Source organism: Equus quagga, chromosome 2 (genome assembly GCF_021613505.1).
Source record: "Equus quagga isolate Etosha38 chromosome 2, UCLA_HA_Equagga_1.0, whole genome shotgun sequence".
NCBI classification, from domain to species: domain Eukaryota; kingdom Metazoa; phylum Chordata; class Mammalia; order Perissodactyla; family Equidae; genus Equus; species Equus quagga.
Genome location: NC_060268.1, coordinates 2156496 through 2171625, shown reverse-complemented (window position 1 = coordinate 2171625; position 15130 = coordinate 2156496). Strand labels below are relative to the sequence as shown.

Here is a 15130-nt window from a genome sequence, read left to right as displayed (position 1 = left end):
TCAGTAAGGAGATAGCAGGAGACGAGACAGCACAATGTGGGTAGGTTGCCTGTCCTTCAGGCAGGTAACCCACAGTCACCTTGGCCCTGACCCTTATCAGCTGTGTGACCTTAGGCAACTTACTTAACCTTCCTGTGCCTGTTTTCCTTGTGTATAAATTAAAGATAACAGAGATTAAATAGCACAGTGAATAAGCAGCCCGTAGCCTGCCTTGCAGAGTAGGCATCTAACGCGGCATCAAGGAATGAGGAGTGGTTTGAATCCCTTCCCCACCCACCCCTCTTTCTTTACTCAGGAGGCCTGTCTCGAAATGAAGCCCAGAGCATAAGAACAACGAAAGTGGAGCTTCGCGGGGTGAACACGCGGAGGGGCCTTGGCTCCACAGATAACGCGCGCTCTGCACAGGGTCAGGATGAAGTGCCCCATTTCCCTTCTACCCTGCCTGCTCTGGGCAGTCACCACCCCTACAAGAGGTCACAGTGAAGTCCATGGTAGATTTTGGTGAACAATTGGGACCCACCTCATCTTACTATTTAATAGGGACATTTTACAAAATACGAGATTAAATACTTAGAAGGCAGAGAAAGCAGTTCACGGGCACATGCCAGTCTGGATCACGTCTTCTTTGCAAACTGCAATTAAATTAGTCACAAGTGCTTGACAAGGGATGGTTTACCTGAAAATCCAGATTTCTCCCAAATGCCCAGGTGGGCCGGGGTTTCTGCATGGCCACCCCTGGCTGAGGTGGAAAGCGCAGGACCACTGCAGCCCTCGGCAGGGCCTGGTGCTCCCGCTGCCCGGGGCCTGCCGCGTCCCATGGTCTCCCCGCGCTGAGCCGAAGCGCCACTTTCTCTCGCATGGAGAAACTTGCCCGCTGCCCTCTTGTCCTGCCTACCTGGCCCCTGCCCTGAGGTGACCTTCACATGACGGTGCCCCTTGCAGACTTCTGCGCTGAGTCCGCCCTGCTTTGGCTGATTGACCACTGAGTCACTGCTGCCCCTCCGCTGCCCCATCTTTCAGACCTCTGCTCCTTGTCCATTCCCGTCAATGCTGATTCCAGCTGGTTCCAGTTCCTGCCATCTCATTCCAGCACTTACTGCCCGGTTCTGGTACCTTACCTGCTCTCGGTTAACTGCCTTGCTTCCTCTCTCTTCACCTTGCTAACCCCTAAAAGTACCCTATCTTTCTAGCCATTGACCATTGTAGGGACCTGGAATTGGCCACCCCAAGATATGTCTCTTTGGCATCAGGATTATTTGAGGCTGATTGCTTTTGATAAACTGGGACAGGGAAGGAGGCTCTGAGGAATGGAACTTGCCCTTCCTTAGGACATATTTACATTTGTAAGGTAAATCTCTGTCTGTAAAGGTGCCTCCCTCTCTGTACCAGGAAGAAGAAAGGAGATGACCTTCTCTCTAGAAACTCTTAATCAATACCAAAGGCAAGGACTTAAATCTGCATTTTATTGTGCTTGTCTGGTAACCTCCTGTAACTGACTTCCCTCCCCCTCCCAACTTTGGCATCTCCTTAAAGATTAAGCATCTTTCCTTAGGCTAGGAACTGATTGCTGTGCTCACCTGTGACCGCCCAGCTCCAGACAATCGACTTGCCTCCTGCTACGCCCACCGAGATAGCAGACCACTACCTGCTGTGTCCATCAAGTGCTGTGCCGACAGGGCAATCTTGTGACTATTGTGGGAGGGACATTTCAATCACATGTGAAACACCCTGTTTGGGGGTATATAACCACTCTGTGCACCCCACTTCGGTGCCCTTTCTTCCTTCGGGAAGAAAGGCCCCGGGCCATGGTTCCTCATAAAGCTTTGTTTAATTTTCTCTTGCTGTTGTCTCATGTGAATTTGGTTCGTTCTCCGGCCAGAGGAACCCACATTTGGGGAGAGGAAATGTCCTCCTCCCCTGCACCGTGTTCCTGAAAAGCTCTCAAAAAGCCCATCTTTAATTATAAAAGCAAGTATTTGCTCATTGAGTGAGGGGACACTTTGTATCCAATTTCCATTTGTAACTTTCTAACCATCATCTTTCATATTTAGCTCTATGGTTCTCACAACAGGACCCACAACCTCATCTGTCTTTCACTATCACTTTCAAGGCCCAAATTGTACCTTTTTTCCAAGCAATGTAGTAGCTTTCAAATTTATGTCGTGATTTCATCTTTAAGTTCAATTTTTCCAGGCTATTCTTGAAATTAAAGCTAAATCTAGCTCTCCTATCATCAAACCCTGTCTAACATTCTCCCCAAATTCTCCATCTCCAAACCACAACTCAAATTGCCACTTTATCCTTAACTACTGATTCACTTATCACTACATTCAGATTCAATCCCCTCGAGGAATTTTCCCTTCAATGTCATTTTAATTTTTTTATCAGTATCTCTTCCCCAAAAAGCTAAAATTTTTTTTTTGAGGAAGATTAGCCGTGAGCTAACATCTGCCGCCAATCCTCCTCTTTTTTGCTGAGGAAGACTGGCCCTGAGCTAACATCTGTGCCCATCTTCCTCTACTTTATACGTGGGACACCTGCCACGCATGGCTTGCCAAACCGTGCGTAGGTCTGCACCTGGGATCTGAACCAGCGAACTCCAGGCTGCCAAAGCGGAACAGGTCAAGTTAAACGCTGCACCACCAGGCTGGCCCCAACCTAATTTTCTTTGAAAGAAATGTCTTCCATCCCAGGCTCTTTGTAATACTGAGGTTACTCCTGTCTTTGAAACACTCTTTGTACCCAAGTTTGTTTCTGGGCTGTCGGTGCAAGTCCTTAAACTAAAAGATAAAGGAAGGGGATGGTGTTGAGTGATTACAGCCAAAACGGCAAAACAGGCTGCTTCTGAGGAAACTTGCCTGCTAAATGAAAGCCTCTGGGGCCTGTGTGTTTTTAAATTTCCAGTGCCAAAAGGTAATTATGTAATGATGATCCTGGTAATATCCTGAAACAAAGGTTTTCACTATCATTAGCATAAATTCTGTGACTTTAAATATTTGTTTTTCTTAAAATTAACAACATATGACTAATGTAGGAATAATGAATCTTTAGTTTTTAAGTACAAATATATAATTTTTTTCATATTTTTCTTAAAAGACTATGCAGTAAAACTTTGTAAAGTGTACTCATGTTTATTTAACTTAATATCAAAATTTCATAAAATACAAATTTAAGCAGAACATTCTAAAGTTTACCGTAATTTTATTGTAACAAATCAAAATTATATAAAATTAGAAAATTAATGAGTTTTGCTTCTTCAGATGGTCTTTAAGAATCTCAAAAACCTTGAAGTTTGCTGAAAATAGAAAATATTCGTAAAATTAAACATTTTGGAGACCTGTTATTGTCCATTTCTTAATATTTAGTTTTAGTTAATTAATTTTAAAAATAGGCAATACATGCACATTGTTCCAAATTCAGAAGGGGGCGCAGTGAAAAATAAGTCAGTCCCACAGTCTGTTTCTGCCTCCCCAGAAGCAAAGTAAATCCTTATACAGACAGTCTGATCATACATAAGCCTATGCGTACGTGGGAATGCGCTTTAAAAACACATACACAAGTGGCAGAATACTGTGAACACTATTCTACACCTTTTTTTTGATTAGTAATAAATACATTATATTCATAATTTTTAAAACTAATCCCTTCCTTTATGGCTTTGACATTTAAGTTAGAAAAGTTCTGAATAAGTATACACATTTAAATGGATCTCCACTTACACTGTTTTGCGGTAATAAAAATTACAATAAAAACAGCTGCATCTACTTTTGTGCATCAGCCAGTGCACCTGTCGGGTGAATTCCTAGAAATGGAATTGCTGGTGTATGCAGTTCGGGTCTCAACAAACGTCAAATTGCCCTCCGTAAGGTTTTTACCACTTATTCTGACTTTGTGTGCGAATGGGTACTCCTCCCCTGCATCACTATCTTGTGTTTTTAAATAAAACGACTGTATTTGAGAGTACACGTTCAACAGGCTTGACCTTATCTACTATGACTACATTTCTCTGATTAACTCTACAATGTGATTTCACAAATCAGGAACACCAAATTATTTCACTGTATCTTGAAAGTTTTTTCTCTCTCAAAAATAACATACATCAACTTACTGGATCCAGCACTGAAAAAATCAAGTTTATAACTACTCAATTATAGTTTGGAAATTACGTCCAGGCTTTTCACACCTGAGTTCACAGAGGATAAAGGGACCAACTATCTCAACCAACATGAGCATCAGCTGCAGGTCAAGTCCTGGGCTGGCAACTCAGGAGGGCCACGCACAGGGCGGCCTCGGGCGCAGTGGGCTGAGAAGCTGATAGAAATCTGCCTCGAGTGCTTAGAACACAAGCCAGCTCTGCATGGCAGGCAGGAGCAACACAAGAAGTGCAACTGAAGTGTCTGTGCTATCACAGTAAAGCAGTCAGTTTCCTACTGTGGTTGATTTATTTATGGTCCAACTCGTTTTTTAAAAGAATATAAAATGGTTTGCTGAGATAGATGGAATAAAAAAAAGTAAGTACATGAGGAAATTCAAGTAAGGGGAAAATTCAGGTCAGAAAAGAAGACGAACCCAGGGCTGCACTGTGCAGGTGGCTGTGCTTTTGCAGCTAAGGCAGAGGGAGTCTGTCAGAAGATTCACAGTGTCTCCAAGATAAACATAGTTGCTTAGGAAAGAAACAGATTTCTCTTGTCCTGACATCTGTTCAAAGTTCCCAGTATTGATTTTCGTAGCAGGATAAACTTTATACGTAATCTCAGTAAAAGTCAATCTAAAAATGGACAAAATATGCCCCAGGCAGACAGCCTTAGAGGTGACTTAATCCTGGGGTCACAAGATCAAATGCCCTCGCGCATCCAGGTGTGGACAGCAGGAGTGGGGAGACTGGAGAAGTGCGTGTGCCCTTACGTGAAGGCAGTCTGCCATGTTTTTTAGGATTCACTGTGGGCTAGGTGGAGCCAAACCCATTAGGCTTAGGGAACAGGGGCTGGAATAGCTGTGACCTTTAAGAGAGCATCTCACCCTAAGGAGTGCCTGGAACACAGTAAGAACCAGATATATGTCAAGTGAGTTCATCTAAGAATAAAATCTAGACTGTCTCATGAAGCGAATGGACTTCATTCCTCCATGAGTGGTGACCAGCAAGAACAGTGCGTATTTTTTTTCCCCAAGAAATAGATATAAGAAACTGTTAATCAAAGTTTCAAGGCTGGGAAGCAGAGGTATTTTTCCCTTTCAATTTTATACTTTTAAGCGTTGTTTAAAATTTTTATCATGTACTTGTTTTCATTTTTATTTGAATAAATATGTTAATTACTCCCCAAAAAAGACAATTGGGCTGTGTTCAAGGTTATGTTCTCTGACACAAACCTAGAGGGCAGTTATCTGGTTATTTCTTCTTAATTGGAGGTGGGAGCTTTTTCACAATACAATTAACTGAGAAATTGCATGTTAGGATGGCTGCATCCAAGGGAAACAGTGTTAGAAATGCATATTTCTGGGCCCTACAACTAGGGAGTCATTGGTAAGTCTGGGGTGGGTCCTGGAACTGGACATGTCGGCGGATTCTGACAGAGGCAGTCTACAGAGCATCCTTTGAAAACACTACCCACGAGCTGATTATTATTCTTTTCCCCTAAAACCTCCCTCCAAACCCAAGCCTCACCATCACCACACTCGCACCCAACTCCCCACCATGTCTTCGCTGCCAATTGAAGGCAGATCAGGAGTCAGCCTGTAGAAGAAGCAGCCCACCTCCACAGCGGGACCGAGATCTCCCTCAGCAGACAGTTCTCGGTCTATTTCATTCACAAACGTGCCATCAAGTACACACAACTGTATGTCACACAGCATGACCACAGTAAGTTCAGCCTAGAACGTTTCCAGTGGGCTACTATAGACATTTTTAAAAATCTCAACACACCTACAGAACATCTGATTTTTAATAACATAACCAAGAGACAGCTCCCTGCTGTTTCTGTGGGCAACTTACCTGTCTTCTACTGTCTTATTGGAAGGATAAAAAACTTTGAATGAAAATCCACTTCTTGGAAAAGAGCCCTTCAGGGAGAAAAATGCCTGTAAGTGAATACTCAACTTTTATAAAATAATTTCTATTTTTTAAAACAAATTCCATGGTTGTGACTTAAAAATAAAGTTACAAGATGTGACTATAACGTAATGCAGATTTTTGTATGATCTTTATAGAGAAAAGGTACTACTATGAAATAGCTCCACTTGAAGCAAGTCTTTCAAGTTGGCTAGACAATCTTATGCACGAGATGGGACGAAGTCTGTAGGAGTGGCACTACTTACTAAAGAAAGAAACAGCACTGTGTGAAGCTCAATACGCCTGCAAGCCGCTCAAACATCTTGTTCAAGAAATCTTTCCTGCCCTCTCCCCAGTGAGAATCTGGGTTTGCTGCCCCTCCAGTGTGCCCCCAAAGCAGCTGAGCAGTAATCACACATACAGTTGTCTGTCTGTTCCTAGAGCCTTAAGGTAGTGAGCAGGGACTATCTTTTCTGGCCCATGGAAGGCTCTCATTAATGTGCGGAAGTATCAAGAAGGGATGAAGCAATGTCAAAAGCAAGTTTGTGTTCGCCCAAAAGGTGAAAAAGATACATTGATGGTGTAGGAGGTGATTATTTACTCACCTATAGGATAAAAAGTGGAAAAATTCAGAGAAAGTGTTTTCAAAGAGAACATTAACTATGAGAATGCTCAAAGAGTTCAATTTAAATAAGGAAATAGTCTCAATGTGAAAGAATATTGGAATGTGAATAAAGATTCTACAAAAATTAGGCCACAAATAACAGTGAAACCAAATTAGTTGACTACACTCATCCTTAGAGCAGTAGTTCTCAATCAGGGACAATTTTATCCACTAGGGGACATTTGGCAAATATCTGGAGACAGTTCCAATTGTCCCAACCAGGGGCTGCTCCTAGCATCTAGTGGGTGGAGGCCAGGATGCTGCTCAGCATCCTACAGGGCACAGCACAGTGCCCTACAACAAAGAATTATTTGGTCCAAAAATGTCAGCAGTTCTGTGGTTGAGAGACCTGTCTTAGAGGAAGCTGGACAAAAAAACGTGTGTTTGAGGAAAGCAATAATCAACAGTAAGACATGATGTTTCTAGAAATGACCTACATGAAACAAAAAAGTATTAAAATCTGAAATTCACAAGGATCAAGGAAGCATACAGATTAAAAATCACTAGTGAAGATATTTGACATAAACAACAATGTCTATGCACATTTATTCTCCAAGTTCAAAAAGTCAATCACACTTCTATAGAAATTCAGAAGCAACTTCAGGATTCCGAAGCAACTTCAAGGTTCTAGGAAAAAAAGGAAATAATAAAATGTGTCCCAGTAAGAATTTCCACACTCATCAGGCTTAGATTTTTGGGATTTGGGCAGTTTCCAAAAATCAAAATCATCCTCAAGGGACAAGTGTGATTAATATGTTTAAAGAAAATGAGAGAGAGGCTCTGAAAGCAATCTCTAGAAAGGAAGCCCAAGGTAAGTTACTCTGAGGGAACACTCACTTGCATTTGTAAGTTTTAGTGCATTTGTTTTTTTAGAAAGTCACTTTACTTTATAGTCACGTGCTATATTGAAAGTTTAAGAATTTTCTGTGTACACCACATTAGTTCAATGTTTCACTAGTGATATGTTTTTACTCCAACAGTAATCTTATTAACTATATATTTTAAATTTAAAGAAATAACCCTGTGATCTCGATGAACTATGACTACATGAAGTTCACTGCATTCTCACCGGGTTCATGCAGATGCATTCGGTGTTGGTCAGAGTGAAAGGATCATATTTGTCTGCGATGACGAGCAGATCGGGCACAGGATACACCCTCAGAGCGTAGTCATATGCCCAGTACACGGGGCACACATACAGCGGGAGAGGAGTCAGGTGTCCCTGGGATAAGATGGTCTTTACAAACTACAAAAGGATGATACAAAACAAACTTCAGTTGACTTATGAATGGCAGCTAACAAATAATTGCAAATTAAACATTAATTCCCAAAAGGTCTTAGAAAATTTGAGAAACAATTGGGAAAACTGAATCACAGAGCTTGGGAAACACTGATATAAAATTAAATGAGCTATCCTGTACTTTTGGAGAAATCTAGGAATTTTCATTTAATACCATATACCATAAAAGCTACTCCCCCAAATAAATCATATTGGAGCCACTGTACTTAGAGCTGTGTAATAAGCTCATTTACTCATTCTGTTCATCTAAAAGTAATTCCACAGCCTGAGTAATGCCAAGAATAGATATTTAGCCAGCATACGCTTTAAATATTAAAAATAAATACTAAAAATGCTCTGTATGATCCACTTCTGTTCTTCACAAATGGGCGTACATGTAACCAGGGATGGACAATCGTATGTCAGGGAATTTGATGTTACAAGATAAACGCTACACTCCTCTTGATGTGGACATATCATATGAAATATTTAATAAACATTATAAACATGAACATTTTATTAAAAATATATGTATATATTTTGAAGTACATTGTAAGATTCATGAGTTTTAAAAGCAAAACGGGAAGCTCCAAAGAAATTTCCTGCTCGTTCTGGGCTTTCCTCTGCCCACTAAGGGATACTTCAGTGAGAAAGTTCACAAACACTGACTTAGGAACAAAAATTAACGTACTGACGAGTATGTTGTCAGTAAGTTACGACGCTTAACAGAGAAGACTTAAAACTTACATGATTAGGAATATCCAAATTGCTACTAGGAAAACGGACACAGTTTCTGCACATTTTATTCACTAAGTCTTCACGAAAGACAATAATTTCTTGCGTACAATACTGAATTCTGAAATGAAAAACAGTAGTTAAATTTGACTTCCACAGAACAAATTATGAGATAATTTTAAAGGCAAAATGGTTTTTTTTTGGTAAAGATTTTATTTTTCCTTTTTTTCTCCCCAAAGCCCCCTGGTACATAGTTGTCTATTTTTTTTTTCAGTTGTGGGTCCTTCTAGTTGTGGCATGTGGGACACCACCTCAGCATGGCCCAATGAGCGGTGCCACGTCTGCGCCCAGGATTTGAACCGGCAAAACCCCAGGCCGCCAAAGCGGAGCGTGCGAACTTAACCACTAGGCCACAGGGCCAGCCCCCCACAAGATGTTTTATAAATACAAAGCCACCCCACTTCCCATTGTTCACCACAGCAAAAGTTCAACCAGAATTTATCTATTCATCCATTCATTTGGCAGTTATTTACTGAGCTCTTAATATGTGTGTGTCCTGCACTGTTCCAGGGATGAGCGAACAGAACAAAAGACCACAGCCCTCACAGTTTACGTTCTAATGGGGGAGGGCGGGCAGAGAAAGTAAACAATAAACACGGTTAGTATACAGTATGTTGGAAGATGACTTAATGTGTGGGGAAAAGGCTAACAGGATCATCTGTGGGGAGAGAAGGGCGAGAAGGCTGGAGAACTGAACAGGATGATCAGAACAGCTCAGGCTCGTAATGAAGCTTGGTTTGAGCACGGACTTGAAGGAGGTGGTCAGTCGAGGAGACATGCAGAGGAAGGACGCTGCAGGGAGAGCAGAGGTGCTACGATGAAGCATGCTGCACCTCTGAGGAACAGAAGGAGGCCAGAGTGGCTGGAATCAATGAGGAGAGGAAATTGAGCCAGATCACACACGACCCTGACCGCTCCTGCAAGGACATGGCTGTTCCTGCCTGACTCGAGGGACCCCATCTGTCAGGATCAGAAGGGATGTGATATACTTTAGGTTTTTACGATCACTCTGACAGTGTGAAGAACAGAGGAGGGAGGGGCGGAGTAAAAGCTAAAGACCCACTTGGAGGTTATGACAGTAATCCAGGCTGGAGAAGAAGGCACAGGGTCGGGGAGGTGGAGGGTACAGAGGTGGCCAGATTCTGGATATATTTTGAAGTTTTCCTTCAAATTTCTGAAGGAGTTTCTGAAAAACTACATGTGAGGAGAAACCCCAAAGTTTTTGGCCTGGGCGACTGGAAGGACAAAGGTGCTATGAACTAAGATGGGGAAGGCCACAGAACAGGTGGGGGCTGACGAGGCAGGAAGGTCAGAGGTTCCGACTGAAACTGTCATCAGACACCCAAGGGGAGAGAGGAGGCTACTGATGCCTGAGTCTGGGGTCTGGGAGGAAGGTCTGAGCTGGGGACACAGATGTGGGAGCTGTCAACACATGGATGGTACTGACAACCATGCACGGGATAAGGTCACAGAAGGGGTGAACACAGGCCGAAGAGAGAGGAGAACCAAGGAGAGAGGGCATCGCCTCCATTAGAGCCTGTGGCCACAGCGAGCGGCACACACAGTAAACGTGTCATCTTTCCATTCTCCCCATAACTTTCCTTAAAAGATGTGTAATGAGAATATCTATTTTTAAACCTCCATCCATTATTCAAGCTTCTGAATTCAATATTAGTGAATTATTTAATTAGAGTTAAAATATTTTCAAAGTTTTGAGAAATAAAGAGAAATCTTTTTATATTTATCTCATAACAGTCAAAATTCAGAGACAAATTTTAAGAATTAAGTTAATTTTTAAGTGAAAGAAAAAAAGTGTAACATAAAATTCTAATATTTACCTGCAAGGATTAGTAGTGAAAACTGAAAATGGTACTCTCTGTCTGAATTCACTGGTGATGCTTTCAGCAAGTGGTGGCCTATAAAAACAACTTATGTGATACAGCATGTATTTTTAAACTTTACAAAATTTTCTTTACTGTTACAAAAGTCTGAATAAAACTTACCTTGGTAAGATGGAACCAAATCCGGGATCCTCTGGACCAGGTACAAACACAAAACGACTACTGTAGCAAAATTCAACGTAAGTCATTTAAAATATGGATCATTGCAACACCATCCACTAGTCTAACAACAAGTTATTGCTTTTAATTAAATAATGAGTTTTAAAAAAATTTTAAATCCCATCCATTTTAAATGAATTACTAAAAGTCTCCAGACCAACACTGTCCAGTAGACAGTTCTGCAATGATGGAAATGTTCTATATCTGTACTGTCCAATTACTGAATGTCTGAACTGTCACTAGTACAACTGAATTTTAAATTTTATTTGACTTTAAATTCAAAGAGACACGTGGCCAGTGACTATCACATTGAAGAGTGCAGCTCTAGACACTTGAGTAATGTCATCAAGAAAGTCAAATTACAGCTGTCACTCTCCCTTTTAATACTTATCACTACAAATCTAGAGTGCAGTGTAACATACATTATCATGATGTGAGCATAATTTTCTCTCTTAGCTGTACTAATTTTCTTAACTTTTTCTTCCATTCATTTCTTAGTAATCATTGATATCAAACTTAGGATTTATTTTTTGTTTTTTTTTTAAACAAAATTGTTTAAATAAAGAATATAGCAGTAGAAATCATTACCTTTGGTGAATACTTGGATATTCACATATTATATCTGCCAAAGTTTTCAGGGAATCTAAAATTTTAAAAGGATATTAAATTTAATTTGCACATAATGCACATAAAAATCAAATTGTATTTGATCAGACACAATCTAACATCTTTTGAATGAAACTAAAATATTACAGATTATTTATCAATTTAGTTTAAATTGATGTAGGAACACTTATTCAATAGACTCTCAATACCTTTCAAAGCTTGAACTTGATTTTTTCCATATGGTGCAGATGAGAAATTACCACACAGAATAAAGCAGGTTGGAGGAGCTGGTGAATAACCTAGATATAAGGGAATCAATGAACAGCATTTTTCTAGTCTAGAAATCGGGTCAAAACCCTTTAATCACGAGTTTTTACTAATAAAAACATTATTTTAATAACAACTTATTTTAGTAACAACTTCTTATTTAAATACAGTAGTAGTGACAGTGCCCAATACTGAGGACTCATTCTGTGCCAGGCCCTCCTCCCGACGTCCCCACAAGCTCAGAGAGAGATGAGGTGAGCAACCAAGGCCTCAGGCTGCAGCTCACACCCATTCTGTCAGGCTCCAGAGCTCAGGCTCTCATCTACTCTCAAGCTCCACTCGGGACTGATTCTTATTTATTGTGAATACACACACACACAGCGTGTTATTTTTCAAATGGAAAAATTTAAGTCTTTAAGATAAACTCATTTAAAATATTTTTTAAAAATAGACTACTCAAAAAGATACATTTGTAAAGAATTTAGTTTTTTTTTTTTAAGAATTTAGTTTTAAGACAGGACCCCTCAAAAGAGTTCAAGAATAACAGGAAAAGTGACACCTACCAGAAAACATGGTGTGCAGTTTTTCCAACACTTCTACTTGGTCCAACCAGACATCAGACAGAAACACAAACATGGCATCTTTATTCTCATCTTCCAGCTGCTTCAGTTTTGCAGAAGTCTTCACAGATGTGTTAGAAGGCCCTCCAAAAAAATTAATATTTCCATAGTATGCCCTAGGGAAATTACAACATAATTATTATCTTCTAGCCTATATTCTATTGGAGATATTTTTCTAATAATTTCACAAATTTAGCTTCTTCCTACCTAATGAGGTTATTCTCCCATCATTGTGAATAGTCCCATAAAAGTGTACTACTTGTAGCACTTAAAGAGCAGATGAGTTTATGTAAACGTTTGAAAATGAGAAAGAAAGCAATACAGAAGCAGTAATAAAGTACTTAAGTAATGGGCTAACTTTGTGCCTTTTAAAACTGACTAAAGCAAATATTAAAATAAGTCATAATTCCCTATGTGTTAAAAGTAGGAGAAATGGGTACTTAATTCCAACAGTATCTAATAAAAGTGCTCAAAAAAAGTGCTAACCGTTTGACCAAACATTCCACTTCTGGAAATTCGTTCTGAGGAATTAAAGACTAACCTACATCCCAGAATTGTGAAAATTTGGAGGGAACCTTAAAGCTTGTCAGGAAAGGGTCAGTAGGAAACGGGGGTCATCCACAGACACAGCCTCCCCTGCTCTTGCCCCCGTTCCCTGGCCGTCATCCTGCAGTTCCCAGCGTGACGGTGACCAGCCCCGAGAAGCCTCCCGAGGACCCAAGAAGAGGCTGGATTCCCCACCATGCACTCCTGTCCGACCCGCAGTTCTCCTCTGTGGGAGAATCCGGAAGGATCAAATTTGTAATCAGCTCATTATCTGAGTGACTGTTTACTGTCTATTGCCCCCACCCAACAACTAGCACAGAGCCTGGCAATACGGTATGTGCTCAAAGTTATTTGCTGAATGTCACAAATCATGTAATAAAACAGCATTTCATGGTAATAGAAAATGCGGACAGCATACTATTAAATGAAGCAGGTTACAGCAATGTATGTGTCCATTTTTAGTGTCCAAAAAAGAACAGATATAGACCTGTGTATCCAGGCATAAAAAGAAACTGTGTGTGCACGTCTATCATGCTATGGCTGATGCTTGTTATCTGCTGTGGTCATGCTTTATAAAGTCGCTGCAAACACTGCATTAGCGGGTACTGAACCCTCGCTCCTCAGGAAATACAAACATATCTACACATATCTCAGATAGATTATAATCTTAAACCCTAAAATAACTCAGCTTGGTAGATTCTGTTTTCTTTATTTTACAAAGAGAAAACAGGCCCAGGTTCAGAAGGGTCAGAAGGGTTAAGTGACTCGCCTGAGACCGCCCCACCTCTGTGCACACCCCAGAGACCGCACTGCGCGCCCCTGCCCACTCCATCCCCCAGCTGCCTCTGCAGGAGGCCTAACCATGGCAGAGGCTCCCCAGGCCACTGCCGCTCGCTCTGCACGGGTCTGAGAATGACCGCTATAGCACCGTGGATGCTGATTCTGGGGTTATAAATAAGTGTTCACAAGAATGTGTGGCTAAGGAGGATCTACTATAAATATAATGCGTATACATAATCTAAAATACATATGTTAAGTTTTTCTCTATGTTTGGTGAATTATAGGTAATTCTCTTTTCCTTCTTGTTGCCTTCATATATTTTCTAATTTTTTTTGCAATCATATGCTACTTGCATAAAATGAAACCAATTTTTTTTTTTGCTGAGGAAAATCTGCCCTGAGCTGACATCCATTACCAATCTTCCTCTTTTTGTATGTGATCCACTGCCACAGCATGGCCACTGATAGATGAGTGGTGTAGGTCCACGCCCAGGAACTGACCCCAGGCTGCCAAAGTGGAGCTAGCCAAATTTAACCACTAGGCCACCTGGGCCAGTGGAAAAAACATTTTTTTAATGACTCAACTACTTTTCCAATGCAGCATAATGGCTGGAGTCAGAAATCTTGAGATCAAAACACATTTCTGCTACTAACAAGTTTGTGACTCTGGACAAGTTACTCAACCCCTCTTAACCCAACTGTCCCCAAATGGGGCGCGGCTAGACTCACATCTAACACAAGGGTTATGAGAAGGAATGAAAGAGGGAATGTACAGAAAGCCCTTAGGGACTGTGAGCACCCAACCGTGGTACTTGTCACCAGTGCCACCAACTAGATTTGGCATTTTCAAAGGTGTGATCTCACAGTTATAACTTTACACTTGTCAGAGGAATGCAGTAAGCTGTTAGAAATGTGTGATGATTTCAATTAAGTATACACCCACACATAAGCCAGAGCATCACAGAAATACCTATTCAGCTGAATCTTGAGAAAGTAAAGCCCAGAAAAGCCTTATTAACATCTTCTATCCTTGGTTCATGGAATACAAAGTGCAAAGACAGGAGGGAGACGAAGGGCTGACAGTACCTATTTTCCTAAGGTTTCAATTTGAAAAGAAATATTGTAGGAATTTTAGAAACTCAAACAACACCTTAGGCTCAGAAAACACAAATCACATGCCCTGCACCAGTGAAAGACTTACCAAGATGGCAGTGAAGTCCTAGAAAATCTGTATCCTAAAAAAATTATGATAAACTAAGCCACGGTGGGAAGGCATTAGGTCAGTGTAAATCCTTCCGGGACGGGACCATGCCGTAGACCTATCTGTACTTACCTGTATCCCTAAAACAGGACTTTACACATACAAAGTACTCCATAAAATACTGGTTGTCGAATCTCACGACTACTACCAGTCTACAACCCTCTGAATTTTATTTTGAAGGTATTTTAAGAGAAAAGTAATTTATAA

General features: G+C 40.8%; 1 protein-coding gene across 2 annotated transcripts in view; it reads right to left on the bottom strand.

The window, feature by feature from the left end:
* Positions 1 to 2606: 2606 nt before the first annotated feature.
* The window catches only part of POLE2 (DNA polymerase epsilon 2, accessory subunit), a 28496-nt gene continuing 15972 nt past the window's right edge, over positions 2607 to 15130 (bottom strand). The window contains exons 11-19 of one of the 2 annotated variants that reach the window (XM_046649063.1): positions 12281 to 12453; positions 11660 to 11749; positions 11433 to 11487; positions 10788 to 10847; positions 10623 to 10700; positions 8737 to 8845; positions 7780 to 7956; positions 5990 to 6075; positions 2607 to 3295 (exon numbers count right to left, since the gene is read on the bottom strand). In XM_046649063.1, coding sequence (XP_046505019.1) covers positions 3277 to 3295; positions 5990 to 6075; positions 7780 to 7956; positions 8737 to 8845; positions 10623 to 10700; positions 10788 to 10847; positions 11433 to 11487; positions 11660 to 11749; positions 12281 to 12453 — 847 coding nt within the window. In that variant the 3' untranslated portion in view covers positions 2607 to 3276. The remainder of the gene's footprint in view (positions 3296 to 5989; positions 6076 to 7779; positions 7957 to 8736; positions 8846 to 10622; positions 10701 to 10787; positions 10848 to 11432; positions 11488 to 11659; positions 11750 to 12280; positions 12454 to 15130) is intronic. The other variant, XM_046649069.1, reaches the window with a different exon arrangement.